Consider the following 26,547-nt stretch of genomic DNA (forward strand, 5'->3'; position numbering starts at 1 on the left):
AGTTCCTACAGTTCCTACAATATTGTCAGGGCCATTCTGAAGGGACATGGCCCCTTACAGCCCCTTAAGTAGGTACCAGGGACGAATGCAGCAGTTACTGGGCCAGTCTGATGCCATAGCTTTGAATCATCCAAAGGTGCCAACTGTCTTACCCAACCATTGCTTCTTCAGTCAATGCAAACATCAAGAGTGAAATGGCCAGTATTATATGCTTAGAAACCAGCGTGACCCTGAGGGTGCCCTGGAGAGAATGCTGTCCTAACAAATACCTCTTATGATTCAGGCTCTTTCAGAAGATGGTGGTGGCTCAGAATGAGGCCAGTCCATCACCCTGCAGCTAGTTGTGGAAGTGTCTCTGAAGCTCACATAAAAGGGAAGATTCTTTAGAATACTTCCTTTGACTTTCCCTCAGAAACACAAGGCCAAAAAAAGGATGACCAGAGTACAGGCTGTTAATCAAATTTATGGTGTATAACCCCAAGCCAGTCCTATAAGGTAATAACGCTGGAGAGAGGAAGAAACAGAGATGTAGGCTCTAGGATGAAGCAGACAGTAAATCTTGGCAGGCAGAGCCCAGTGGACTAAGGGTGAGGTGTGTATGAGCAAGACTCAAGCCCCTCAGAGGCTGTAGCACAGCACTGAATCCCGATGACAGAGGACCAGACAGGCCACAATGTGTAGTAGAAGAGACAAAGGATGAGGGAAGCTTCATCCTTAATGTTTTCTTTATGCTTTCCCCAGGTTCAGTTCAAAGGAATCCATACACAAAGAAGTAAACAAACACTCTGGAAGTTGTACTGAACCCAAATTCACGAAGTACAACTACTTCCAGGCTTGCAATTACTCAGCCTGGACTGCATCTGAACTAAAAACAAGAATCTTAAGCCTGTCACTGTCAAGGTCGTGCAACGAGTCAGAATAATGAGCCAAAGAAAAGGAACCAGAATGTCAGGCCTCATCCAGTAAATTGCTTCCAAATCTAAGAGGAGACATTACTGCTGTGGTCTTCATATGCCCTGATGCTGCTAGGACTGGCTATATCTCAGGAGGATGAACTGAGGCACAAAGAAATCAACCACGTGGGAACCAGCCATTGGCTGTGATCATTCAGCCTCATCTGGCTTGCTAGCACAGCCTGTTCCCCAGACTTCTTGTCAGATCAGACTCTGCTCTGGAACATGCCCACCTTGACTTTGGAAGCGTCACAAGCACAGACATTTTTCAATGGACAGAATGAAGGAGACATTTGTGGAACAGCAAAAAAGCTTCCCATCCAGAAGATATGACCATTCTAATTTACTCTCTCCCCTTTCAAAGGCTTTGGACACCTGAGGATGAGAAATGGGTGCTGTCTTTATAGGATGGGGAGGAGAGCCTGGGTTTGCCTGCTGTTGTATCTGCTGTCTGCTGAAGAAGTCCCATGCTGTCACCTGGTGGAAAACATGAGAAACTGCCTTGGGTGCCCCAGCCATGACAAAAACATCCTGGCTTATAGTTTCTCTTTACTGCAGGTGCTTGAGGGACAATGCTGACGTCATCTGGGACCTCACCTGATGTGCTATCTTTACCAAAATCCTCAGCTGAGACCAATCTTGGGGGAAATGGTCAGAGATGGTCAATCTCCAGTCACCCTGGAACCCTAACATGCCAGGTAGAGAAGGTGCTGAGGCTGGCAGAGGTCAGAATGATGTACAAGTGCCAGAATAATTCTGGATAAGCCAAGAAGAAAAATACAGACACAACTTACCAACTGAGAAACACTGCCCTTGGAATTTTAAGGTATTTTCAGCTGAACAGCCAGAAATATTTGAATTTAGAAATATCAAAGTGTACAAGGATAAAGAAGATTAAATGTCTCATATATATTAAAACAAGAAAACCCTACTTATTAAGTTATAAAAACAATAAAACCATCTTTTTATATAATGTGCACAGAAGGGAAAAAGGGATAAGAAATTCCCTCAACGATAATTATTGCTAGAGTGGGGGCTCTCATTTTTGTGGCAGGGTGGTTTATTAAAATTCTAACTTCCACTTCATTTTCTGTGTTTCCTTCATCCCATCCCAAGAAGGTAGGCAGGCTCTCTGCCACTGGCTTTGGGGACGGCCATCAGCATGGCTGTACAAACTGTCGGCAGACAACACACCAACTATAATTCACCAAAAAGAGTATATCACAGCAGGAGTTCCAGAGGGGAAAAGAAATCCAGAGCTTTGGAAAGAAAGAGAAAACAAATGAGGGAAGTGCTGTCTCCCAGGACTAGAGAGAGACCAAAAGAGGGCAAGACCATTCTGGAGAGGCCAGGCATGACTCGCACATCAACCCAGCATTGACCAGCTCCCAACCTGGGCTGCCCAGAAGCAAAAGTGGCAGGAGGCCAGGTGATAGGCGCTCTATACTGCCATCTGCCTGGGCCTTAAGACCATGGTCCTCTGCCTATACCTCCCACGTGGCTGGATCACAGGAACACAGAACAAGGCCCAGTTTACTGGTTGAGACTGGGAGTGGGGGGGAGGGACTCTTTAGGACCCAAACCGGGGAGAGTCTAAACAAGGATCAGTGAGTGCACCTGACCTGTTATGGAACTTCAAAGTCAAGTGAAATTCATTCTGAAAATAATGTGGAGCTGAAGATGTGGCTCAGGGATGAAGCACATTTCAAGTCTGTGAAATCAGACTTATAGCCATTAGGTTTTTCACATTTTCTAAAAAGAATCCACATTACTTTTATAATCAGCAACGAAACTTTTATAATCAGCAACGAAACTTTAGTAACAAATACACTATTTCTTTTTTTTTAAATTTTTTTTATTTTTATTTTTTGGCAGTATGGGGTTTGATCTCAGGACCTGAACCTGCAGGTGCTCTACGACTTGAGCCATGCTCCCAGCCCTTGTGTGCTTTTGTTTGTTCTTCAGGTATGGTTCTGCCTGGGCCTTAAGACCATGGTTCTCTGCCTATACCTCCCACGTGTCTGGATCACAGGAGCACAGAACAAGGCCCAGTTTACTGGCTGAGACTGGGAGTAGTGGGGAGGGACTCACTAACATTTTTTTCCCCAGGCTACATTTGAACTGCAACCCCAAGTAGCATTTTGCCAGGTACCAGTGACTCACACCTGTAGTCATAGCTCCTCAGGAAGCAGAAATCATGAGAATCGTGGTTTGAAACCAGCCTGGACAAATAGTTCACAAGACCCTATCTCAAAAATACCCAATACTAATACTAAGGGATGGCAGAGTGGCTCAAGTGGCAAAGCACTTGAAGCCCTGAGTTTAAACTCTAGTACCTCCCTGCCACACACACACACACACACACACACACACACACACACACACACACACACACACACACACAAAACCAAGTAGATAGATTTACAGGTGTGAGGCACCACGCCCAACCCCTCAAACCCTGTTTTGTTTTTTATTTGTCATGCCTTGTAAAACATGTATCACCCCAGATGTATGATTTCACAAGTGCTGAGAGCGTACTGGTCCTCCTACTACCCTCACAGTGTGAAGTTCCCATTTGTGCCACACAGCCTGGGATCAGGACATGATTCAAGTCAGAAAAGGAAGTAATTCTCTACAAGGGGCTTTGTTTCTGACTTAGCAGACAAGGTTGGAAAATCAAGGAGACACACAGGGTTATAACAGCACAACTGCTAAAACACCAAGTAGGTCTGAAGATGCTCATTTAAAATTCATATGGACACATCTATTTTGAAAGTGTGTTAAGTCAGCAGGAAGGATGGCTTTACACATCGCCATCCACAGACCGCCTGTTCTCACACAGAAGTGTTAGCTGCCCCTTCCAAGATGAGATTTTCTTTGTGCCTCAGTTTTGAGAAGGTGAAAATCACAATCACGAGTGGAATTGAAATGAATCATCCTGGTACACACCCCAAACCTCCTTACACAACACTTGCTTCTCCACCAACCTATCCTGGCTGCTCTTACAAGGTAAGCCCCCAGCAGCCCGCTGCCCAGGAAGTCAGCCCCTGGACAGCCACAGACTGTCCCCACCTTTCTGCAGCACCCAAAATACAGGCACAGAGGAAAGTGAGCAGCACAAAAGCCATGCAAGGGAACTTGCCTTTTCCATCTGTGGCCGAGGCTTCTTGTAAATGTCTGATTGACCTAAAAATAAACACAGGGATAACAAAGGTTAGCTGGCAAGTTTTCATTCTTCTCTATTTCTGGCTCTAGTAGCTTCGGGCCTTGAACTCCCTGGTTACAAACTGAAACGTTAGACTAGACGACTTCAAAGCTCTCTCCTTAAAAAAGTGATCTTTGCTAATCCACACTTCACCGTATATACGGTGCTCAAGTCTGCAGTGTAAAAATGCCCTCTGCTGGCCGAATACAAGCAACAATTCTGGCAAGACCAGAGTGAGGAGAAAAGCAAACACCATCATTTAACTATCCTGATAGCTCCCTGATGTCATTCTCACAGCCACCCTGCCCACCACTGAGGATCAGGGAGGACCAATCACTGAGTTTCCACTGGGGAGAATGACCCTAGGAGAAAATCATGCAGACTTCCAAGTCTAGGTCTAGGAGCAGTGACATATGGCTTCACACAAACGCCACTGAGTGGAGATTGTAACTGCGGAACATACCACCCTCTGCGGAGTGGTTTTACACCATCATTACCGCTCAGGCAAGAAGGGGACAGTACCATTAGTAAAGACATGGCAGATCAGAGTTCTAGGTACAGTTCACAAACACCCGGGAAAGCAGTATGGTGGAAGAGGGTTGGGTCTGGCAGACACTAACACTCATTTGTCTGTGAATGAATCACTTCTAAAACCTTGGTGGTCTGCTCCCTAGAAGAACTAAACACGCAAAAGTTACCAGCACAATGCTGGCCCTGAACCAGTGCTGCTTGGTGCTATTTCTTAAATCGCCTTTCTAGTACTTACTGGCTTTTCTCATTTGACAATAATTTTCAGGCTATTTACAGAAGGAATCTTGCCATTTGGCACCTACTCATTACTGCTGTCATTAACAAGTGACATGAAATGGTCACTGGTAGCTTTGTGTTCATTGGGTCCCTTATATTTTGCTCTTCCAATGGCAGCATCTAAAAGGGTAGAGTCCACGATGTTCCATATGAGGACAGGGCTGGACATCCTGGGTTGAAGCCGCCCACGCTGCTGTTCCTGGGCAGGATGTAAGGAGGCTGTCATGGCCATGGGTGACGAAGGTCTCATCCATGCACTCGCCTGTGCTGGCAGCTGTCTGCTGAGCATCAGCACGCAGGCACATGTGTGTTGTTTGATGAGCTGGGGAAAGGCGACTGTAACTGGTGGAAGGAGAATTATGCTCCACTGACACCATGGTCTAAATAATTAGTGATTCAATGGCCCAACAAACCGCAGGATCTAGAAAATACTAATTTACCACATGGGCACTGCGATTAGAAGCACCCACCCCTTCTGTGCATGTTTGCAGAAGAAATGGCTGCATTCAAACAGTCATGGAACTAAGTGAAGTGACTGCTATACTTTTGTTAACCTGCTTTACCAAGACCTTCCATCACTTTGCATGTGACGTAAGGCAAGTATTCTTTCTCTTCAACCACTGAGTTGGCACTAATGCTTCTTTTATTTTATTTGTTTGGTACTGAGATTTGCTAGGCAGGCACTGTACCTTTTGACCATTCCACCAACCCTTTTTGGTGTTGGGTATTTTGTTTGTTTTTGGTGGCACTGAGGTTTGAACATTTGCTAGGCAGCCTTTCTTACCACTTGAGCCACTCTGCCAGTCCCCAGTGCTTCTTTACACAATCAAGGCACAACATAAGCATCTGAAGCCAGCCATTTCTAGGAGTGCAGCAAACCATTCTCAAGAATGCTAAGATGTGGAGTTCTGAGAACTACCACTAGTTTTATGTTAGTGTACTTTCCTATTTTCCACCTAATTGGCAAGAAAAGGTTATTTCTGGGGCTTAACTTCCTCACCACCAAATCTAGGCTGCTACTTTATGTTGCCACTCAGTTCTTATTTCCAAACCCTGCTCTACTGTCTTAGAACTGGCTCCATGGAGCCAGGCCAGCTCTATCAGAATCCTCTGGGTGACAGAATTCTGATTCAGGGCAACCTGGAACCACAAAGATCTTTTTCAAATGCCTCATGTGATTCAGGCAGCTGCTGGGGTGACAACTGAGCCACAGGCATACCCCTCCCTTCCTGTGGGTTACTCACCACACCACTGGGAAAAGGATGGCACCACAGCACAGCAGGTCAACCAGAAACAGAGAATCCTTCCATAAGCCATACTCAGTCGTGCCCTCCTCAGTGGACTCTATGATGATGTAGGCAACATTTGCCAGGACCTACAGGACATAAGAAGTGACAGAGGCCCCAAAGCATGTGTGGTTGCTACTAAAGCAAGCCCAAGGTGGGGTGCTCACCTGGCAGCCCCCAGGCTGTGACCACAGCATGATCACCAGTCGCACAAGCTCTTCTGGACCTCTGCCACCCTGCTATCAAGATGAAGAGTCTCAGGGTTGGTGGAGTGGCTCAAGTGGAGGAGCGCCTGCCTAGGAAGCGTTGAGGCCCAGAGTTTAAACCCTAGTCCCACCAAAAAAAAGTGAAGTGTCTCTACACCATCCTTTGAAACTGGGCAGGCTTGTAATTGCTCCACCAATAGTGAAGTGGATGTGAAGCTGTGTGATTTCCAAGGTGGACACAGCTTCCACCTGGCCCACCCCCAGGATCTTCAGAACCCTGAGCCTTCTTGTAAGTAGTCTGGCTACCCTAAAACAGCCATGCTGGAGAGATCCAAAGAGGCAGAAGCTGCCTGAGGAGCTCCAGCCATTCTTGCCCATCTCATCGCATCTTCTCAGCCCAGAGACTGCAGTGAAGAATAGAAGACACCGCCAACCACAGCCACTGTCAGACTATAACCACACAAGACCACACAGCTAACCCTACCCAGTTAAGCCCTTCCCAAGCCCCTGCCCAACAGAAGCCAACAGGGAGAATTACTGGTTAGTCCTGTTGCGAGTTTTGGGGTGACTTGTTACATAGCAATAGATAATTGAGACACTTTGCATTCTGGGCACCTGAGCCTTACAGGGGTCCCTCAGGTGCTAGACAGTTGATACTTTACTCCCACTTAGCCAGGATGCCCACAGCTCGTCCTGAGAGTCCCTGGTCCTCAGTGACAATAATTCTTTCAAGTGCTTGATGATGGGACTGTGTTACTGGAGACCAGAGCAGCAAGAATGGCAGAATTGGCCCAGTGGTTTAGTAGTCACCCTGCTCCTTATGGGAATAAGCCAAGTTTAGGTCCTCTGTGCACTGGACATGGCAGGGAGTTCCCCAAGGCTCAGCTGTGGCCACCTCTTTCTCGTATTTAAAGTTAAGGTTTTGCTTGTGTGTTCAGTCCTATAACTAGGCTCTTATGTTACGGAAAATCTTACACTAGCTGCAGAGATACTACTGAGTATAAAGCAAATTTATCCAATAAGAAGTCCACATTTGCAAGTACCCTGCCTGATTTGCTAAAAAGATAACTCACACAATTATAAGGAATATGACATCTACGATTTGGGAGGTCTTTAAGTATAGTTTCTCTTTCTAAACAGGACTTACAAATTAGGTTATCATAGATGCCAAACCTCACTTAATATAAATGTAAAAACTATTTTGAAATTTCAGTTTCCGCATTGACACCTGGCTTCTGGGTTCTTTCCCTGTTCCCTCCTCCTGAAGCCAGGCTGTCCTGAACGACTGCAGCCATGGCCCTACTAGAACATGTGGAAACTTCACCATTCTACTTTGACCTTAATTGACACAAGAGACAAGACATTCCCAGAGGTGTTAGTGTTGAACAATATGCCAGCAATGTTCCTGAAACACCATTTTGTATCCATTACTTGCTCTATACTCAGAAACTTTCAGTTGGGGCTGGAGGTGTGGCTCAGTGGTACAACACTTGCCTAGCATGTGCAATTCCCAGCACCACAAAAAAGACAAAGGAAAAGATAAGAAACTTTCTTTTACTACCTCTCACTGCCGAAAGGAAGCAGTTTTGACTTTTTAGGCTGATGGTCAAGGCCTTCCAAAAGAGTCCCATTGTCTAATATTTAATTCTCAAACATCCTTATTTCCTCAGCACAATGTTCCATGTAACCCTGTGTTCATCTTTCAGGAGAGCAAAAGGGGGAAGCAGGAAAGACCAAGCCCTGTCACACCCCAGCTTAGGCCAGAGGGAGGAAAGTCAACCTTGGGGGATGGTTGACTCTGCCCAAGGGAAAGGGATAAGGCAGCAGTTCAGCAAAGTGGGAGGAGGACCCAAGTTCTGTCACTTAAAAGCTCTGAGGCCCTGGCAGGCTGTGTAACTCAGTCTGACCACTAACATAGCCCCAGTGGTTCAACCACCAAAAAGACTGACTGTTTCTCAGCATTTGCAGTTCACCAGCACCAGTGTTACAGGTTTCTATGGCTGCTCCTTTGCCCCTGCCACATTCCTTTCCTTAAACATCCTGTCAAGCTCCATTTCTGTCACAAAGCCCTTCCAGATCACTGAGTGGTTGGTTACTTTCTCCTTGGAAGCCAAGATCAAACTAGACTGTGACATTCACTTAGTGCCAACATATGCTCCTCCAGATACAGCACTCAAGGGTAGCTTTGCTGCAGACTTTGCCAAGCAGTCAATCTCCAGGGCTGACCAGGTTGTTCTAGGTGTGCTGGGAGTTGTGCCCTTCCTTCCCCCACCTGCCACACTCCAAAGTATGAGATCAGCTAACACATGTGACTCAATCAAACACATGGTAATTGGTCAAGCAGAGCAGAATGGTTGTGCATGCCTGCTAGGCCCTCTCTGCTTGTTATACCTTCCCATGTTCAGGTTCTGCTTCTAATAAGACTGCTGAACAGAAAATAAGACAAGGTTCCTCTCCTGAGGGGCTCACAACATACTCCCAAACAGAGGAAGGTTTACTGAATGCCTGTCCCTGGCACCCACTGTCCCATTCTACCTTGCAGAAACTCCCTGGTGCCATCCACAGTTCTAAAATGCTTTGCTGATAATACTGCCGTGTACCTGGGCTTGCTCACTTTTCTGCAGTTATCTATCCACAATCTGGGCATCCAGGCTGGTCGAGAGACAACTGACTGTCAAGTGGTTCCCACAGCATATATGATGTAAGCCTAGTTCTATCAGAATTCAGTAAGGGCACTCCATTCTCCAAAACCCAGAAGCTGGGGTTTTTGAGGAGCCTCTCCTATGGATGGGCCCAGAGCTGAACTCTGCTGAGAGTCACAAGAGTACTGACAGCAAGACTGGAGCTCCCTTACCTGGAGTGGGATGACAATCACGAAGATCTTCTTGTCCTTGTCAGAGAGGATGTGCTTAATGAAAGCCCAGCCAGTGCCAATGAGCGCAATGGTGATGAACAGCAGGGCCCCCTTCAAACTGGAAGAGATAACAGTTCACAGACACCAGTAGGTCTCTTCAGACTCTCACACTACCAGTCAGACCACTAGCTCATCCTGTCAGTTCCCAGGCCTGAGGGAGCATTCTGCATGCACCTGCATACTTACAGGTGAGTTATGTAGTACACTACAGCCCAGCCTTCGATGGGAAAGCCCTGGGAGGAGATGTAGTGGTAGTCAATCTGAAACCAAGCAGCTACATTTCAGAATGGCCAATCTACCCCAGTGCACAGTGAAAACAACAAATGACCCCAGAGGACCTTGGGATGAGGGATGTCCCACCCACCCCACTCCCCAGCACCCCACCTTGTCAATACACAAAAGGAAGTATGTGAGTACACTAACAAATGGCAGGTAGCCTGAGAAAATACCCAGCCCAGGTCCCTCTCTTGAGGCAAACAATTCACACTGGCAAATGACTGCTTATTCTTTTCTTAAAAATCTCCAAGAACCAAACAAACTTTATCTGTCATACTACTGCTGGGTGCAAAAGGACACCAGTCAGTCAGTCAGTCAGTTAAAATATCTAGGTGTAATGACCTGGCTTGAACTATTTTTTCTTTGAAAAATATCTGTAAATTTAGAATACTTTAGGCCACCAATGCATTTTTAACTAAAGTGGCAAGATTAAGCAGTACACCCCAAACGCCTCCCAGTAGAACCCCCAAGCTGACAGTGGTGTATACATCTTTCAATCTCTCTAAATGGTATCTGGATAGTAAAGTAACTCAAGGGGCCAAGCATTCATTACCTATGTCTCTCCCCGTTACTCTAATACATTTTTCCTGCTCACACAGGCATGTGCATCATTTTGCAAACGATCCCCCAAGTGCTAATACATACTGCATGGAACACCAAGGAAAGAGACTTGGTGAACGGAAGGGCCGCCATTAACCAGTGAATTTTAAATACATCATTCCTACAAAAACAAAGAGAAAAAATTAATTAAAAGAAGACCCACTTCTGATGGGCAGTCAAACCACGAGATGTATTTATAAGCAGGCAGCAAGTATGATCTGAGCAAGTCACAAATGAAGTCTTTTTTGTAAAGATAGCATTCTAAAACAGGCTGCCAGCTTCGTCTCTGGAAATCATCCTGGTAAGGTTACAAAGGCGAGTGTGAGAGAAAGATCTGCAGAAATAGCAGGAAGCCAGGAAAGGCAGAAGCGTTGGGTGCCGATGCAGAGGAACTACAGCCCAGCGTAGGAAGGCTGGGAGCTGACAGCAGGAACAGGTTAGGGGAAAGCACTGGGCTTGTGCCCCTTTCCCCTCGTCAGCCTATGGGTGAAGCACCCACTCCTAATCCTACCTCCCTACCCTCCAGGTACTTACTAGTCCCCTTCTGGGGTACCTAACATTAAATTCCTCCATCCATTCCCACCTCCCCTAAAAATTACCTAATAGGATGCACAAGACCATTATGGAGATAATGGAAAACTATTAAAAACGTGCACACAGAGAGACCTGAGTAAGAGCCACGGGGAAATGCACACTCTCAGATACTGGGGCATTCTGCAAAACCACAGCAATAAAAAATGTGGAACAGGTGCAGTTTATGTGTTATCAGACAGCTAAACTAAGGCACAGACTCGAGCTCAGAAGCAGATTCATGTGCATGCATGAAGCTGGGTAAGGTAAAGTGACTCCAACTGGCGGGAAAGAAAGGATTAAACAATTGCCATGGGGAAAAAGCAGATTGAACCTACACCCAGGAAAAAATAAAGCAGGATTTTTACTCCATACTTATAAAAACAGGGATTCCAGATGCATTTCAGCTCTAAATGTGAAATACGTATTTTGTGATCGTGGAGTAGCAGAGGGGCTCTTAAAATCCAAGAGGCACTAACAAAAAGATTAACATTAGGCAGTTTTGACTCCATTAAAATAAAAGATTTTCATTCAATACTGCATACTGCAGACAAGCTTAATGACTGGGAGGAAAACAACTGCAATGTATAAGACAGACAAGGGATTGATGTTCAGAACATGCAAGAGACTCATGCAAAGCAATGAGAAAAAGAGAAAATCCATCAGGAAAATATGCAAAGAACATGGGCAGGTGCCCAAGGTTAACAAGTCCTTGAAATGATCCACATCACTAATATTCAGAAGTGCCAAGTAAGACGAGGTACCAGTTTACACCCACCCAACACGCTGGTGCATGTGTAGGTCTTATGCACTGCTAGGGGAGTACAAATCGGTGCAGCCACCCAGTGGGCAATCTGGCAGCACTTAGTGAAACCCAATGAGAGCAAACCATAACCAGTGTGCCTCCTCCTGGGACTATTCCTCAGAGGACAGAGCCCTGGGAGATCTCAGGGAAACAGGCTCACAACAGTCCTGTCTGGGGGCAACCTGGGCATGCATTCATCACTAAGGAATGGAGAAGTAACACATGGGGATGCAGACCATGGGATGCTGCAGAGCAGCAAAAATAAGTCAACTAGATGCATAGCCAGCAATGTGACTGGATGGCAAAAAGTGTATATAACTGAGTGAAAAAACGTACAAGAACATAGAGACAACATACTTTCTACAAATTTACAATACATGTAACTTACCAATGAACATTACTTACATGATTACAGAAATATTGAGAACCATCTAAATAGGGCTGATGGAGTGGCTCAAGTGGTAGAGCACCTGCCTAGCAAACGTGAGGCCCTGACTTCAAACCCCAGTGCCACCAAAAAAAAAAAAAAAAAAACAACTGTCTATTAAGCACATTTGAATGGCTATCCACCCATAGCTGGGGAGGAGTGGGAACGGGACAGGAAAGGAAGGGGAATGATCAACCAGGGGAGGAGTGTGCACAGAATGACGGAATGATGAGAACACACCATGAACTGACGCACATTGAACTTCCGGACTGATTTCCCTGGTACTTTCCTATTGTAGTGCCTACTAGTTGAAGGTCAAAAAGGAAGTCAAGGCCAAAGTAATCTGTCACTATTGAATGGAAGGAGATTTACCCAGAGTGTAAAACTGCTCACTGTGAAGGGCTGTATTCACTCACATATCCTGGCAACTTTGACTTGCAGTTCAGTTAAAACATCCACACTGGGGAGGCAGGTGGGGTTGAGCATGCCTGTTATCTCAGCACTCAGGAGGCTGAGGCAGGAGAATCACCAGTTCAAGGCCAGTTTGGGCTACCCAGAGAAATCCTGTCTCAAACAACAACAACAGTGAAACCCCATTCATGCTGGGGTAGTGATAAGATGGATGGGCTCAAATATTGCTTCCTCCTGCATGACCATCATCCCTCTAAACCTAAGTATCCTCTTCCGAATTGGGCAACATCCATCTCAACAAACTGTTGCAAGGTGAACTGACCAACATCAAGGGTCTGACTGAGCAGAGCAGGCACACACTACTTCTTTTCCCTTCCATACCTCCACTATCTCTGTACCTCCACACACACACACATTCTGGAACCCAGGGCACTCTCAGAATTGAAAGGAGCCTGAGAGGCACGAGCAGGCAGACCTAGGTACTAGTCCCAGCTCAGTGAGGTGACACTGGCCATGTCTCTCACTTCCCCCTCTTTGGTCCTCAATAAATTTATGTGGCAAAGATCTCTCATTCTTTCTAGCTCTCAGGGGCTATGAGCCTCTGAAATTTGCCTGAAAGCCCTGGGGTCACATGCCTTTGCGTCACTTAAATTTCCAACTAATTCCTGGAAAAACATGGGATGATTTAGATTATACCTTTCTGTACGTACAGGAAACTTCAACAAAAGTCAAAAACTGATGGGTGCTGCTGGTTCGCACTTACAATCCTAGCTACTTGGAAGGTGGAGATCAAGGAAGATCATGGTTCAAGACCAGCTTAGGCAATTAATTCTCAACGCTCTATCTTAGAAATACCCAACACAAAAAAGGGCTGGTGGAATGGCTCAAGTGGTAGAGTGCCTGCCTAACAAGAGTGAGGCCCTGAGTTCAAACCCCAGTGCTGCCAAAAAAAAAAAAAAGTTGAAAAAGTGACTTACAAAAAATAAGCCAGCCTCATTTAACCACAGATTTAAAACAACTACAATTTTACTCAAGTGAGCCACCAGCAATGACTACTGCCATCACTAAGTGAAGGGAAATTGAAATACCACTGGAACTGGGTGAGCAAGCTATTGTGTAAGTACCTCATAATTGCACAGCACCTTGATGCACAAAGCCCTCTCCTTTGAGGGGAATCGCATAGCAAATGTAAGGACCTAAGACACTTAGAAGCAGGCAGACCACGTATTCCTGCCCTAGTTTTGAAGCTACAAAAAGAGGCACAGAGTAAGGCTAGGCAGACAGGAACTCACAGTCAAAGTTCACACACTGACTTCTGATTCCTACTTTTCTAATAAATGCAAAAGGAAAACTTTCTTTTAAAACCCCACAGAGGGTCAGGCCACCCAGGGGTGAGAGAGGTCTCCATTTCTGCCCCAGTGCTTCAGAGAAAGAGGTAGCTGGGCATGTCTAATTTGTGAGTTCCAATCAATCCATACTATAACACTATTTGCATACCACCACTTATTTCATGGGCCTTTTAGTAAAACAAATGCTTTATGCTGTATTAGCATTTTGTTTTTGTTTTCTTGGGAGAAGAGAATTCATCCCTATGCAGCTGCTCCCCTCAAGAACCAAGTACAGGAAGTTAAGCCTCAGGGGTTTTGGAACAAAGGCTGAGCCAGGCAGCTAGGCTTTGAAGAAGTTCTCTCCAGGGTCAAGCATCTGGAAGTCAACAGACAGAATGCTGCAGCCAGGCTTTCAGCTGACCCCTGCAGTGCCAGGCAGTACCCTGAGCTCACATCCAGGCAGTGGAGCATCATCACTAACCCTCTCAAGACAAATTGCCCCTGAAAGGTACCAACGCACTCACTCTGAGTCCTGAGCTATGAGGTCTCTGCTATGGAAACACTTTATGCATTTGACTTTGCTTGTGTATTATTGTAACATTTAGGGTTCCTTTTAAAATAAAACATAGGGAATGAGCACAGAGCAGGCAGGCAAAGCCTCCAAACTGGAAGGCTCCTGTGCAGCTTTCCCTGTGTTTCAGGAACATGCTCTTCAAAGAGAACAAGGTGCTTAATGCCAACTCTACCCAGCAAAGGTGAAATTGTGCAAATCTCAACACATCCTCCATTCAAGGGCTTGAGAAGTAACCAGTTACCGTCGTTTTCGAAGGATATGAATCCAGATGATCCCGGAAAGGAGGAAGAAAAAGGCCATAGAAATGTATAATTTGGGGAGAGGAATTTCTCCTGCTGAGAGGTAGCTGTCAGGATTCTTCTCTGTGATCTCAATCTGAAACAACAGGAAACTGACTTTTACTTTTGAGTAAGAGGTCACCTCTTATTTGGCAATATGGAATCTAAATGGTTTCATTTACACTTAAGTTACTGAGTACCTCCAAGTAACAGCCACATTCTTACTGTACAGGCTGAAATGGAAACACACTCCAACTGGCTTTCTGGTTTCTTATTTATGAATTCTCTGCTGAAGTACCTTGCCCACTGGCTGATCTGGCCAGTGCTTACCATGTGCAGAGCCCTGGATTTGATCCCTAGCACCAACCAACCAACGCTATTCTTACAGTTTTACAGAGACAAAATCCCGGTACAACAATCTCTATGTGGTACTCACATCAAGGCTGAACGAAAACTTGTCACTAGTGTCACTGCTTGGGCACTTATGGAAATAGAGACTATAAAGCCCTTCTTGGTCACCAGTGCTGATGTTAAAGAAAAACTGAAAGTGAAAAAGAAAAAACTTGAGGGCAATCAAATCTTCAGCTAACTTTTTACATTTTAGCAATAAATTAGATATTAATGGATAGAAAAAGACTACCAAGCAAGTGCCCCCAGAGCAAAGTTTAAATGGATGATTCCTTATTTACGATCCTTCCCAATGTTTTCTAGCAGCACTCACGCACTGAGAGCTGATGACAGACTTGCACAGTGGATGCCTGGACACTGCTACCTCGATTCTACACCCACGCTTCTCCATAGTAGCTTTACCATGTTTGTCCATCTGCCACGGTTTTCCGCAGAAGTCTTCAAAAACAACCTACCATGCACTTACTTCATTTTTAAGCCAGCATATTATTTTGCTCTTTTGGTAAAAAATATTCTTTAAAAAGAAAGGAAACTCATCTTATTCTTGAAAAAGACCAACAATCTCACCAAAATTTATAGCTGTGATTTTAGACAGTAATAACAAAAGCTACATTTTCTATATTTTTTTCTGTTTTTTCATTTATTTCATGGGTTCAAATGAAGTTTTTGTTTTGTTTTGCCTAGGGTTGTGCTTGGCTATTCATCTTTTTGTTTCTTTCCTTTTCTTTTAATTGAAAGTATATATTGGGCTGGGCACCTATGGCTAACACCTGGAATCCTAGCTACTTGGGAAGCTGAGATTGGGAGGGTTGCAAGTTGATGTCAGCCAGAGCAAAACTTCTTGAGACCCCCATGCCCAAAAGATAACCAGAGCAAAAGAGACTAAAGGTATGACTCAAAGAGTACAGCACCTGCTTTGCAAACACAAAGCCTTGACAAACCCCAGTCCCACCAAAACAAAAAGTGTGTATTAATTGTACAAAGGGGTTTCATTGTGATGTCTATATATGTGCATATAATGTGGTGTGATCAAATTTACCTCCCGTTACTCTTTCTTACGGTAAACTGAAAGACCATACACAGGAACTCAGAACATGACTCCTTGGTCAATTCTAAGAACATTTTACCATCAGCAATCAAAAGGAAAGGAACCTTCTTTAAACATACTGCTTAGGGCCAGTGTGTGCCTAATAAAAAGAGAAGCGAGGGGATGATTACAATTGCATCTCTCATGAGATGCGCTCCTGCAGCTCTGGGAGGAGGCCGGGTTGGAGGGGGGAGGGGTGAGAACACCGGGTTTCTCACCTGCTAGTCCTGCTGTTTCTTGTGCTGGAAGATGGTTATAATTATTTGTTAAACTAAATATAGTATCATACATTCTTTCAAATGAATGCCATTCTCACAATAAGAGTAGGAAAAAAAGACTTCCAACAAGAAAATGAAAATTAAAAAAAAAAAATAATAAGACCACTCATCTGAAATCATTAGCCTGTTAAACCATGTCTAAACCCATGACTGCAAAGGTAAGAACATGCATTTTAGTTGCATCCTAGTAGCCAGGAAAAGAAAACTGTTCTAAAAATATTAAGATTTATTAATATTTTACTTTTATTCATATTTTATTACTGTTAATACTCTTATGAAGCCTACAAACATTCTTAAAGATATAAAAGTTTAAAAGAGATTTTAAAATCAATAGAATCATCACGGTTGGTCAGAGTAGGCATGAGGCTTTAAAGAAAACTACAAAAGAGAACAAAAACATGAATCTAGAGGCAGAAGCATCCCTGGCTGTCCACTTCTGCCTTTTAGGGACAAACTATCACCTGTATTATGTGGGTGACACAGAGAGGCTCAGAGTGACTGCAGGGCTCACAACGGAGGACACTGGGTGCAGGACAAGACATCACCTACTGACTTCTTTCTGAGGAGGGCAGAGCCAGAGGAAAGACGAGCTCTGTCTACTGCTGGTTCCTGCAGTCCACTGCACACTCTGCTTCCTTTCAACGCTGGCCTAACACAAAGCGCTAGTGCCAGAAAAATATGTATGCTTTCCTTTATAATGAAAAAAAGGAGTGCTTGAAAAAAATATCCAAAGAAATCAATTATCCAGCATTTTAAAGTGAGGGACAGGATTGGAGGTATGGCTCAAGCAGTACAGCACCTGCTTTGCAAGCATGAAGCCCTGAGTTCAAACCCTGGTCCTACCAAAAATAAATAAATAAATAAATAAAAATAAAGTGAGGAACAGAAGAGAGAAAGGCACCTCTGATTTTCTCAAAGAAACTGTACAGCAAAATGATGAAACACATGGATGGGCCTGGAGTCAAGCAAACCTGGATCTGATCCCTGCCCCCTTGGAAAGTTCTTTCCTCTCCCTGAACCTCAGTTTTCTCATCTGTGAGAGAGGAATAATAACAGTACCTACTGCATACATTGTTGGGAAGACCATCTGAGATCATGATGCAGATTTACTTAGCACAAGGAATGGTATTCACTCACTCATCTAAGGAATTGCTGGCGAAGAGCCTGTCACGGGCCAGCCCAAGATCAGGAGTTCCACATACATTAGCAATAAACAGATGAAGCAGGCCTGTAATCCCAACAGTCAGGAGGCTAAGACAGGAGGATCTTGAGTCAAAGGTCAGCCTGGGCTACATGATGACACCCTGTCTCAAAACAACTCCCCAAATAAAAACGTTGAGTACACAGCATGTTGCGAAAACACAAAGGAAGAAACAGAGCGGCCTGAAGAGATGTGAGATGAATGTAAAACAGGGTGCTTAGGGTGGCTCTGTTGACAAGGTGCCATTTGGCAAAGATTCAAAGGAGTCTAGGAGACCAGCATAGAGCCAGAGTTGAGCAAGGCTCTATCTTTTCAGGAAGAGAAAGTGGCTCTTGTGGTGGGAGCAAAGTGAGCAAGAGAACGGGAGTTGGGATGAGGGAGACCACAAAAGCCAGGCCACATAAGCCTCAGAAGCCAGTGGAAGGGTGGGGCATTTGTTGAGCAGATTGGACGCTGCTAGAGAAATCTCAGCAAACTTGTACCTCACAAGCTCTCAGTCAGTCAGCTCTCCACACAGACAGTGATGAAGAAGATGGTTACTAGCCAGGCCCCAGTGGCTCATGCCTGTAATCCTAGCTACTCAGAAGGCAAAGAACAGGAACCGATCAAAGTTTGAAGCCAGCCTGAGCAAATAGTTGGAGACACCCTATCTCAAAAATACCTATCACAAAAAAGGGCTGGTGAAATGGCTCAAGGTGTAGGCCCCTGAGTTCAAGCCCCAGCACTGCAAAAAAAAAAAAAAAAAAAAAAAGATGGTTACTAAACTTGAAGAACATAAAAATTGCCAGATAAGCAAAATACTCTGTAGTGAAGGAAGTAAGACTAGTGGTTGTGGGGAGGGAGACTTTTTGAGGGTCTCCCTCAAGAAAACATGAAACAGAGCATCATGACAGAGTGGGTTTGGGGGGGTCACATATTTGTCACAACTGATCAAACTGTATATACACTTGAGATCTGTGCATTTCATTGTACACAAATTATACCTTGGTTAATAATAAAATGCACTTTGTACAAAATGATACTCAGAACCACTCAATAAGAAAGGGTTCATCATTTTTTATTTTTAGATCAGACAGTGAGGTTCAGAAACCAAGTTGTCCAAAGTCACCTAGCTAGTTAGCAGGCTCTGAGACCAATGTGTGAAGCTACACGAGCCGCTCACATGCAGTTAGTAATTGCTGGCTGCGTGGGTCCCTGCAGGCCTCTGGGTCTTGGTGACTCCCCTCTAAAATCACATCCCCCGCAAGCCCACCAATGTCCTTTTTGGCAGACAATTTTACGCTCTGTCACACTCTGAACAGAAGGCAGTATGCTACTGAAGCAGAAGGGTTACAGGAACAGCCAGGCAAATTGGATGGGCCTTGTCACTTACACTGAATGTGGATAAAGTTATTCATTCTCAAAGACTTATGATTTGATAAGCAGGTGGTGATAATATCCGCCTTGCAGGTTTGTTAGAGAGCTATGTATTCAAGTGAGTGATACACAGTCAGTCTACGTTACTATTCCGAAATTCAAAATGCCTTTAAAAATTCACCCTTTTACATGGCAGAGATAAACTCTATTTTACCCCAAGAGAATACATACCTGAAACGAAACTGCCCCATTGTTATTATGAATAGAAAAGGATTTCTCTCCTGTTGCCTAAAAAAGATACAACAATCTGTTTCAGGATTATAGTGGCAAAAAATATTTTAAATATTAAAATTAAAAGCAATTGAAAACATTCTTCAATTTCTAAAATTGAAACCTAAAATTTCTGACCTTCAAAAGCTCTCTGAAAATTTACTGCCCTTTCAAGATAAGTTTGCAATCCCCTTTCATAGGCAAGGGCATCCCCCTTCCCCAGAGCCTTCCTCAGCTCCCTTCTACTCTCCCAGTCCTCCTAACTCTTTCTGTTGAGCATCTCTACTCTACCGCATCTCAAAGACCCAGGGTGCTGCCAGGCATGGCCTGACACAACACCTGAACTCTGTTCCTGACTTCAAATTACCAAAATACTGCATCTGTACAAGAGATCAATACCAAGCAATGAAAAGAAATAAGCTACTAATATATGCAACAACGTGGGTGAAGTCAAAGTGATGCTGAAGGAAAGAATAAAACTGAGTGTGTACCACACAATTCATTTCTATAAACTTCTGCCAACCTAATACCTAATCTATACTACAGTGACAGATCCGTAGTTGTCTGGGGGATGGAAAGACTGCAAAGCAGCAGGAGAAACTACTGAGGTGACCCCCCACATTCATTGTCTTCACTGGTTGGCAAGTCAAACTATCAAACTCCCAATTTAAATCTGTGCGTATATTATGAGGCACTTATAGCTCAGCGGAGCTGTGGAAACCAAACTCTGCCACTGAAACACTGCCCTCACTGAAACATCAAGATGACCCAAACTGAAACTTCCTCTACTTTTCCTTTCCTATTTCCACCACCTGCTTCTCTGTAAAAACCTCTCTCTTCCCTTTCTGTCCACCACCCCTCCAACCTGGCCTCCCAGACAGATCCCTTATTTCACACTTCGAGGTCCTATACTAGTAGATTTTCACGCTTTAAACCTGCATTGTCACAATAGGCTCTTCCTGTTCCCTCTGCCGTTGCTCTCCCTCCCCGAGGCTACCTTGCCCAGTATATTCAGAATGATGGTCTTCAAAACACACTGTGTTCATCACACTGTTTTTCCAGATCAAAACTCATGACAAGTTCCCACTGCCCACATGGCGATGCCCTGTTGTCTACCCTTGTGTTATCTAAGGCTTCTGTTTCTCTCTTTTCTCTCCAATATGTGCCCTTCACTTCACAAGGCCAGCGTGCCATGTATCCCGCCATCCAGTCTTTGCTTATGCCACTTTCCTCTTTCCTTCTCCTCCTCGTCTCTGAACATACTCCAAGCTCAGCCCTGGAGACATCTCCCAGAGGCCTCCCCAGATGGCTTAGCTTCCCTCTCCTCACCACCAGGCCCTCTATCATATAAGAGCTAAACAATCTAGCACTCAAGTTTTATTTTTCTGTGAAAAGATGGATTGCTACTCAACAAAAGTTAACAGCAATAGCCTGTATTAAAATAAGGCAGAGCTTTTACAAATGGTTGCATACTCAAGCCTTCTCCCAAGAAAACGGCTGTTGCAACAGACTAAACACAATTGATAAACAGTCCTTTACCATAACAAAGAAAATACAAATGAACTAAAAGAAAGCACTGGTTTCTCCTAAAACCAGATTATAGTTGTCAAGCACTCGATCTTGCTTTGAAATTGTTTCAGTATGACAACACAGTCTCCCCAAACAAAAGGCAACTCCTGGTAGATCAGGCAGGCGAATGTATGTCTGTGTATGTGTGCATGCATGTATGTGTGTACATATAAATGTACAAGCACACCAAGCACACTACACAACACACACAGAAAAGCTGAGCACAAGTGGGTGCTTAGTTCTTACCTTTGAATCCACTGTACTTCTTTTAGACTTTCCACTGTCTAGAAACACAAACATTTAAAAGACATAACTGCATGATCAACTCATACATATTACCCTACTATTTTTTGAGGTTCCAGCTTATTTAATAACAAAGTTATAATAAACAAACAAGAAAATCTTATGGACTGCCATCTCCTCAGGTCCCAAAACATAATTCTTGAGCTGCAGAAGCAGCAAATCAAAATGTGTTATAATACAAATGTTATCAAATAAACGCCAATAGTTAGAAGCAACAGAGGAACTCGTTTCTGAGTAATCTAGTATATGCTATTGTCACAGATGCCCTGTGGAATAACTTTCCTTATTTTCTAAGTAATCATGTTTGAAAACAGGTAATTGTTTAAAAACATACAAGATTTACTCGCACATGGGAAAATTAACAGCAAATAATATCATTATCCTTTGGGTTTTTGTTGTTGTTTTGGTGATACTGGGGTTTGAACTCAGGGCTTTGTGCAAGCTGTGCAGGCTCTCTACCACTGAAGCACACTAATGCACACTTTGTTTCCCCACAAGAAAGTGTTAAGATTGCTAGCAACTTCTTTCATAGACCCAAGTAGGTGTTTGTGCCTTATTTCTACCTAAGATATTCTTCACAGGGATGGCAGGAGGGCAGCTGTAGGAAGTTTCAAGGTAACAAGAATGGTTATGTGAGCACAAGGAACCTGGGCAAGAGCATGACCCTAAAATAAACCACTACACAAAGTTGGTACTTCTGTATGACTTAATTTGGGTCAAGTTTCGACAAACTGAGAGGAAATGTGTAAGTGATACAATATTAGGAAATTATCGTTAAAGAACTCATATAAATCATTAGGTGGACATGACATTAATTAAACAAGACAGCAAGTACATAAACTGGCTAATCAACATATGAAAAAAGTACGGCCTCAATAAAAAGAGTGAAAACAAGAACAAGAACACCTTTCTTGCCTTTTATTTCAGGGTTTTTTGTTGTTGTTGTTTTGAATTTGGGGTCTTGTTGACCAGGCTGGTTTTGAATTCCTGGGCTCAAGTGACCCTCCTGCCTCAGTCTTCAAAATAGATGTGTGCCAGTATGCCCTGAATTTTACAATTTTATTTTATTTATTTTCTTTTTGGTAGTACCAGAGTTTGAACTCAGGGCCTAGAACTTGTTAGACAGGCACGCTACCTCTTGGCCCATGCCCTTAGTCCTACAATTTTTTTAAAGAAGAAAATACCCAGAATTGACTAGGATACAGTGATGATTACTACTCCTATGTATTTCTGATGGGAGAAAGGAATTTCAGAATGTGTGTCAGTATTCTCAAAACTATTCTTATCCTTTGAACCAGAAATTTCAGTTCTGGTAACCCATCCTAAAAAATGTTCTATACATACAAAAATTTGTATGCTGGTAGAATGGCTCAAATGGTAGAGTGCCTACCTCATAAGCATGAGGCCCTGAGTTCAAGCCCCAGTACAACCACCAAAAAAAAAAAAGAAATCTAATGCAGCAATATTTGTAACAGCATGGAAGTGGAAATGTGTCTCCTTAGGGGAAAGGTTGAACAAACGACAGAATCCATTTAATAGGATATTCAGTAGGTATGAAATACATGAATAGTCATACATAGAAAATTATAAGCATACCTGTGAATTTTAAAAAGCAAATGTTCTGGACTCAGGAAAGCAACTATCAAGAAAGCCCAGATCACTAAACCCTAACACTGGGAATGAGGAGAAATGACTGCTCTTGTTCCCTATGTATTTCCCACATTTTTCTTTGATGGCTACACATTTTGTATAAATTTCAAAATAAAATAATGCTAAGACAATGACAGATCGTGTCTGTTCTCACTGAGAAACAACAACTCCACCAAGTAGGGTGGTGAGAATTAAATGGTGCACCACACAGTTTACCTTGTGCTTTCTGAGTCTGGTTGCCTGCTGGGCCAGGGTTCACGTTAGGATTCGGGCTCTGACCAAGGATTTTCTCATCCTTGCTGAGGATGATCTTTGGAAACTGGATACCAGCTTCTGGTGGAGATTTGATTTTCACCCTACGTTCAAATGAGAAAACAGAGAACACTGAAAGCAGAGCTCCGGCTCTGTCGAGCTCACCTGTGTTATCCTGGTGACTTCCAACATACATCTACTATCCCTATCTCACAGACACTGAAACTGAGGCTCAGAAAGGTCAAAGCACTTCTCCGTGGGCTGTGGATGTGGCTCAGTGGTAGCATGGTCACCTAGCCCCAGACCTGGGGTTTGATCCTCTACCCAAAAGAACTTGCCAAGGGCAGCAAGCTAGGAAGCACCAGGGTGAGGTCTTGTCAGCCTCGGTCTAAAGCTGGGTTCTCAGTAATTGCATAGTTTTGCTGTACATGTTTTCCTCTAAGTAGTTTTTTTTTTTTTGGTGATACTGGAGTTTGAACTCAGGGCCTTACCACTTGCTAAGTAGGTGCTCTATCACTTGAGCCTGTCCTAATCAGCAAATCGGTGCAAAGGGAAAGGGAACAAGACGTAGAACACTAGTAAATATGTTAAAGTGAAGCCTTGGGGCACATGAGCGGGGTCGAGGGCACTACTGCCTGTCTACTGTCCATTTCCACCTTTCCTCCTTGTAACAGAGCCATCTTGTTTACATCATCCCAACTCAGAGGGGCGGGTTTCTATGCCTGAGTGGACACATGACCTAAGCTGGCACTCTCAGTCAGGTACTTCCCAACAGGTACTTCATGAGTTCTCTTGCCTCTCCCTCTTGTCTGTATACAAATGATGAAGCAAAGCCATCTGGAGTGGCTGGGGACACATGCCTGAGGAAGAAGCTGACTCTCAGCATGGCAGAGCAGAGATGAAAAGCAGCAAGTCGCTGCTGACCTGCCTAAGCCCACCTGTCACTCTGAACTTCAGGTAGGTGAGGGCATCCTGTCCTTACTACTTCAGCCAGGCTAGGTCAAGTCTTTAGCTGCTTGCTGTCAAACACACAAATACAAGAGGCTGTCAGACTTAATTTTCTTAGATGAAAACAGAGTTAATCACAGGGAATATCTATAGAGCTAGACTCACAATGGTGGGTTTTTTTGTTTGTTTGTTTTTAAAGAAGATTCTTCATCAAAAATATAAAAAAAGAGGCAGCTTCCTGCCTTTCATCCTATTCTTCTCAAATTTGCCTGCCCTGAACTGGTAGTGACTGGCCTTGAAAGCAGCACGTCTGAGCACACTGTTCCTAGCTTGAGCTTGAAACCCTTTAAGGTTCCCTCCCACAAGGGAGCCACCCAGCGGTCAGTGAAAATGGGCTGAACTTGAAAACATAAACTCCTATACCTCACCTACATCCAAATGTTTGAAAAAGACTCAATAGGCAGGAATCCTCCCCAACAAGTTTTTGGAGGGACTAGGGATTGATTTCAGGGCCTCACACATGCTAAGAAGTGTTCTTCCAGTGAGTCACACCTCCAGCCCCTCACCAACAATCTTATGAGGCAGATCCACTTATGAGCTAGGTGAATGCCAGAATCACACAGCCTGTGAGAGGCAGAAGCCACTCTCTGGGCCCAGTCCTCTTTCTCTGTAAGCGTATTCTCTATCAATACCAAACTTGCTTCCTGGAAGCACCACGCTACTCCACCCTCTCTGCTTTGCACAGATGATGCCCCCTGGCAATGCTTTTCCCTTTCTTCCTTTTATTCTTCATCTGGTAAAAGTCAAGTCATCTGAAGGCTGTTTGGACCTGAAGCCTTCTCCTCTAGAAGTTTCTCTTCCCTACCAGGCCTCTACTTTTCTGTGACTGTTTACACTGCTCTTCTGTCTCCTCCACTAGCCTGCAAACTCCTCAGAGACAGGCCCTTGGCCTCCCTGAGTTTCAGCATCAGCACGGCATTGGCACACAGCTGCCACCCAGTTAATGTCAGTGTATACTAAATGCTCCCTGGCTGCACTCTAGAGTTGAAAGAACTTTAGAATTACTTACTCACTTCTGGAGATGTCTAGGATTAGAAGGATGACAGAGGCAGACTGTTTCCTTAAAATACAGTAATTGGCATCTTCATCCTAAGAAAGAAGAGCCAGTTGTACATCATCTTACTCATGCATGAAAGCACACCGTCAGGCTTTCAGGAACAAGGCAATTAAGTAGCTCAATCTCCATTCTAACAGTGAACCCACTGTGGGGCTCCGAAACACCTGTGAGTCAAAGCAGCCACCACTTTAGGAAGCAGCAGTGCACCAGGGTGTTCCGCTCAGTGTGCTGGGCACAACAGGGTGTCACTGGACACTTACCAAGTAAGAAGAAAAGCCATCATTCTTTGTCCGGTCTAGGCTGAATCCAATCTAAAGGGGATGGTGAAAAGAGGAAAGGTAAGTTTCCACACAACAGTCCATACCTTCTTACTCAAAGAGCAGAAAAGGAGGTTTATTTCACCTGGCTTCTTCCCACTTTTCTTAGCATTCATTTTGTAAGGAAGCAGTAACTGCTCACGTTAAACCATTAAGTACTGCATTTATTCATGAATGACAACTCAGGGCTGGGGGTACGCTCAGTGACAGAGTGCTTGCCTAGCAAGGCAAGGCCCTGGGTTTAATCCCCAGAACCACAAAAAAAAAAAGCAACTTCAATGTTCACAGTAAAACTAACTGATGGCTAATTTTGGTACTTACAGTTGAATTGTCTCCACATTGTGGTACTTCGTATTTGAGTGTCTGAGCTAACAGATGAGCCCCACCCATCCTGGACAGTTACTTACTGCAGCATCCTTGTCTGCTCCTGCATGCTCGCTCACTGAGAGGCTGCTGACGTTAACCACCATATATCCATCCTTGAAGAAGCCAAAGGTGTTCAGGTGAACTTTGTGCCTCACGTCATCCTAAAGAGATTTGTGGGCAGAGTGAGTAATACGGCAAAGTTAACTTTTGATTATTTTACCCTATTCCTTCACTTGCTTGAAAAACTATGGTACCCAGTTTCTTACTAACCAGCCAAAGTTCCCATATGCTCAGGGATATACACAACCATGGCAACTTATCTTTCTCAAGGCTGAAGACAACTCCTCAGAAAGCTGTAAGATAGTAACAGTTTTGCAGATGGAAACACAATGGATGCAACTCACACCACTGCACTGTGTAGGTTCTGAGGCAAACTCCATGCTCAGCTGGGATGTGCATTCTAAGGCAGGAGGAACCCTGTTTTAGTCTCAAGCATCCTTCCTGACAGCACAATACGTAGCATCCAGTAGGCCCTCAAAACACACTGGGGGAGTAGGAGGAAAGGAGCAGCCAAAGCTCCTCCTAGAATTCACCCATGTCCATACAGCTTTGTGTGCACCTGCTCCTCCCACTGTGGGATGAACAATAGGTAGTACAGTCAACTTTCCAATCTCTCACTCAATTTTTTAAAAGGTAATTTGTACCTAAAAATGACGTAACGGGTTTTCGGGGGAAGAAATTTATGCCAAAGGAATCCCAGGGACTAGTCAAGTGTAGTCACAATC

At 44.2% G+C, this 26,547-nt stretch overlaps 1 protein-coding gene across 2 annotated transcripts in view; it reads right to left on the reverse strand.

The window, feature by feature from the left end:
• The window catches only part of Gpr107 (G protein-coupled receptor 107), a 69,566-nt gene that overhangs the window by 25,265 nt on the left and 17,754 nt on the right, over nt 1-26,547 (reverse strand). The window contains exons 2-15 of one of the 2 annotated variants that reach the window (XM_020158946.2): nt 25,804-25,923; nt 25,340-25,390; nt 25,032-25,111; nt 22,979-23,118; nt 21,056-21,093; nt 19,202-19,258; nt 15,077-15,181; nt 14,604-14,737; nt 10,293-10,368; nt 9,558-9,631; nt 9,312-9,429; nt 6,210-6,340; nt 4,096-4,139; nt 1,329-1,430 (exon numbers count right to left, since the gene is read on the reverse strand). In XM_020158946.2, coding sequence (XP_020014535.1) covers nt 1,329-1,430; nt 4,096-4,139; nt 6,210-6,340; nt 9,312-9,429; nt 9,558-9,631; nt 10,293-10,368; nt 14,604-14,737; nt 15,077-15,181; nt 19,202-19,258; nt 21,056-21,093; nt 22,979-23,118; nt 25,032-25,111; nt 25,340-25,390; nt 25,804-25,923 — 1,270 coding nt within the window. The remainder of the gene's footprint in view (nt 1-1,328; nt 1,431-4,095; nt 4,140-6,209; nt 6,341-9,311; nt 9,430-9,557; nt 9,632-10,292; nt 10,369-14,603; nt 14,738-15,076; nt 15,182-19,201; nt 19,259-21,055; nt 21,094-22,978; nt 23,119-25,031; nt 25,112-25,339; nt 25,391-25,803; nt 25,924-26,547) is intronic. The other variant, XM_020158945.2, reaches the window with a different exon arrangement.

Source organism: Castor canadensis, chromosome 13, assembly GCF_047511655.1.
Source record: "Castor canadensis chromosome 13, mCasCan1.hap1v2, whole genome shotgun sequence".
Taxonomy (NCBI): Eukaryota; Metazoa; Chordata; class Mammalia; order Rodentia; family Castoridae; genus Castor; species Castor canadensis.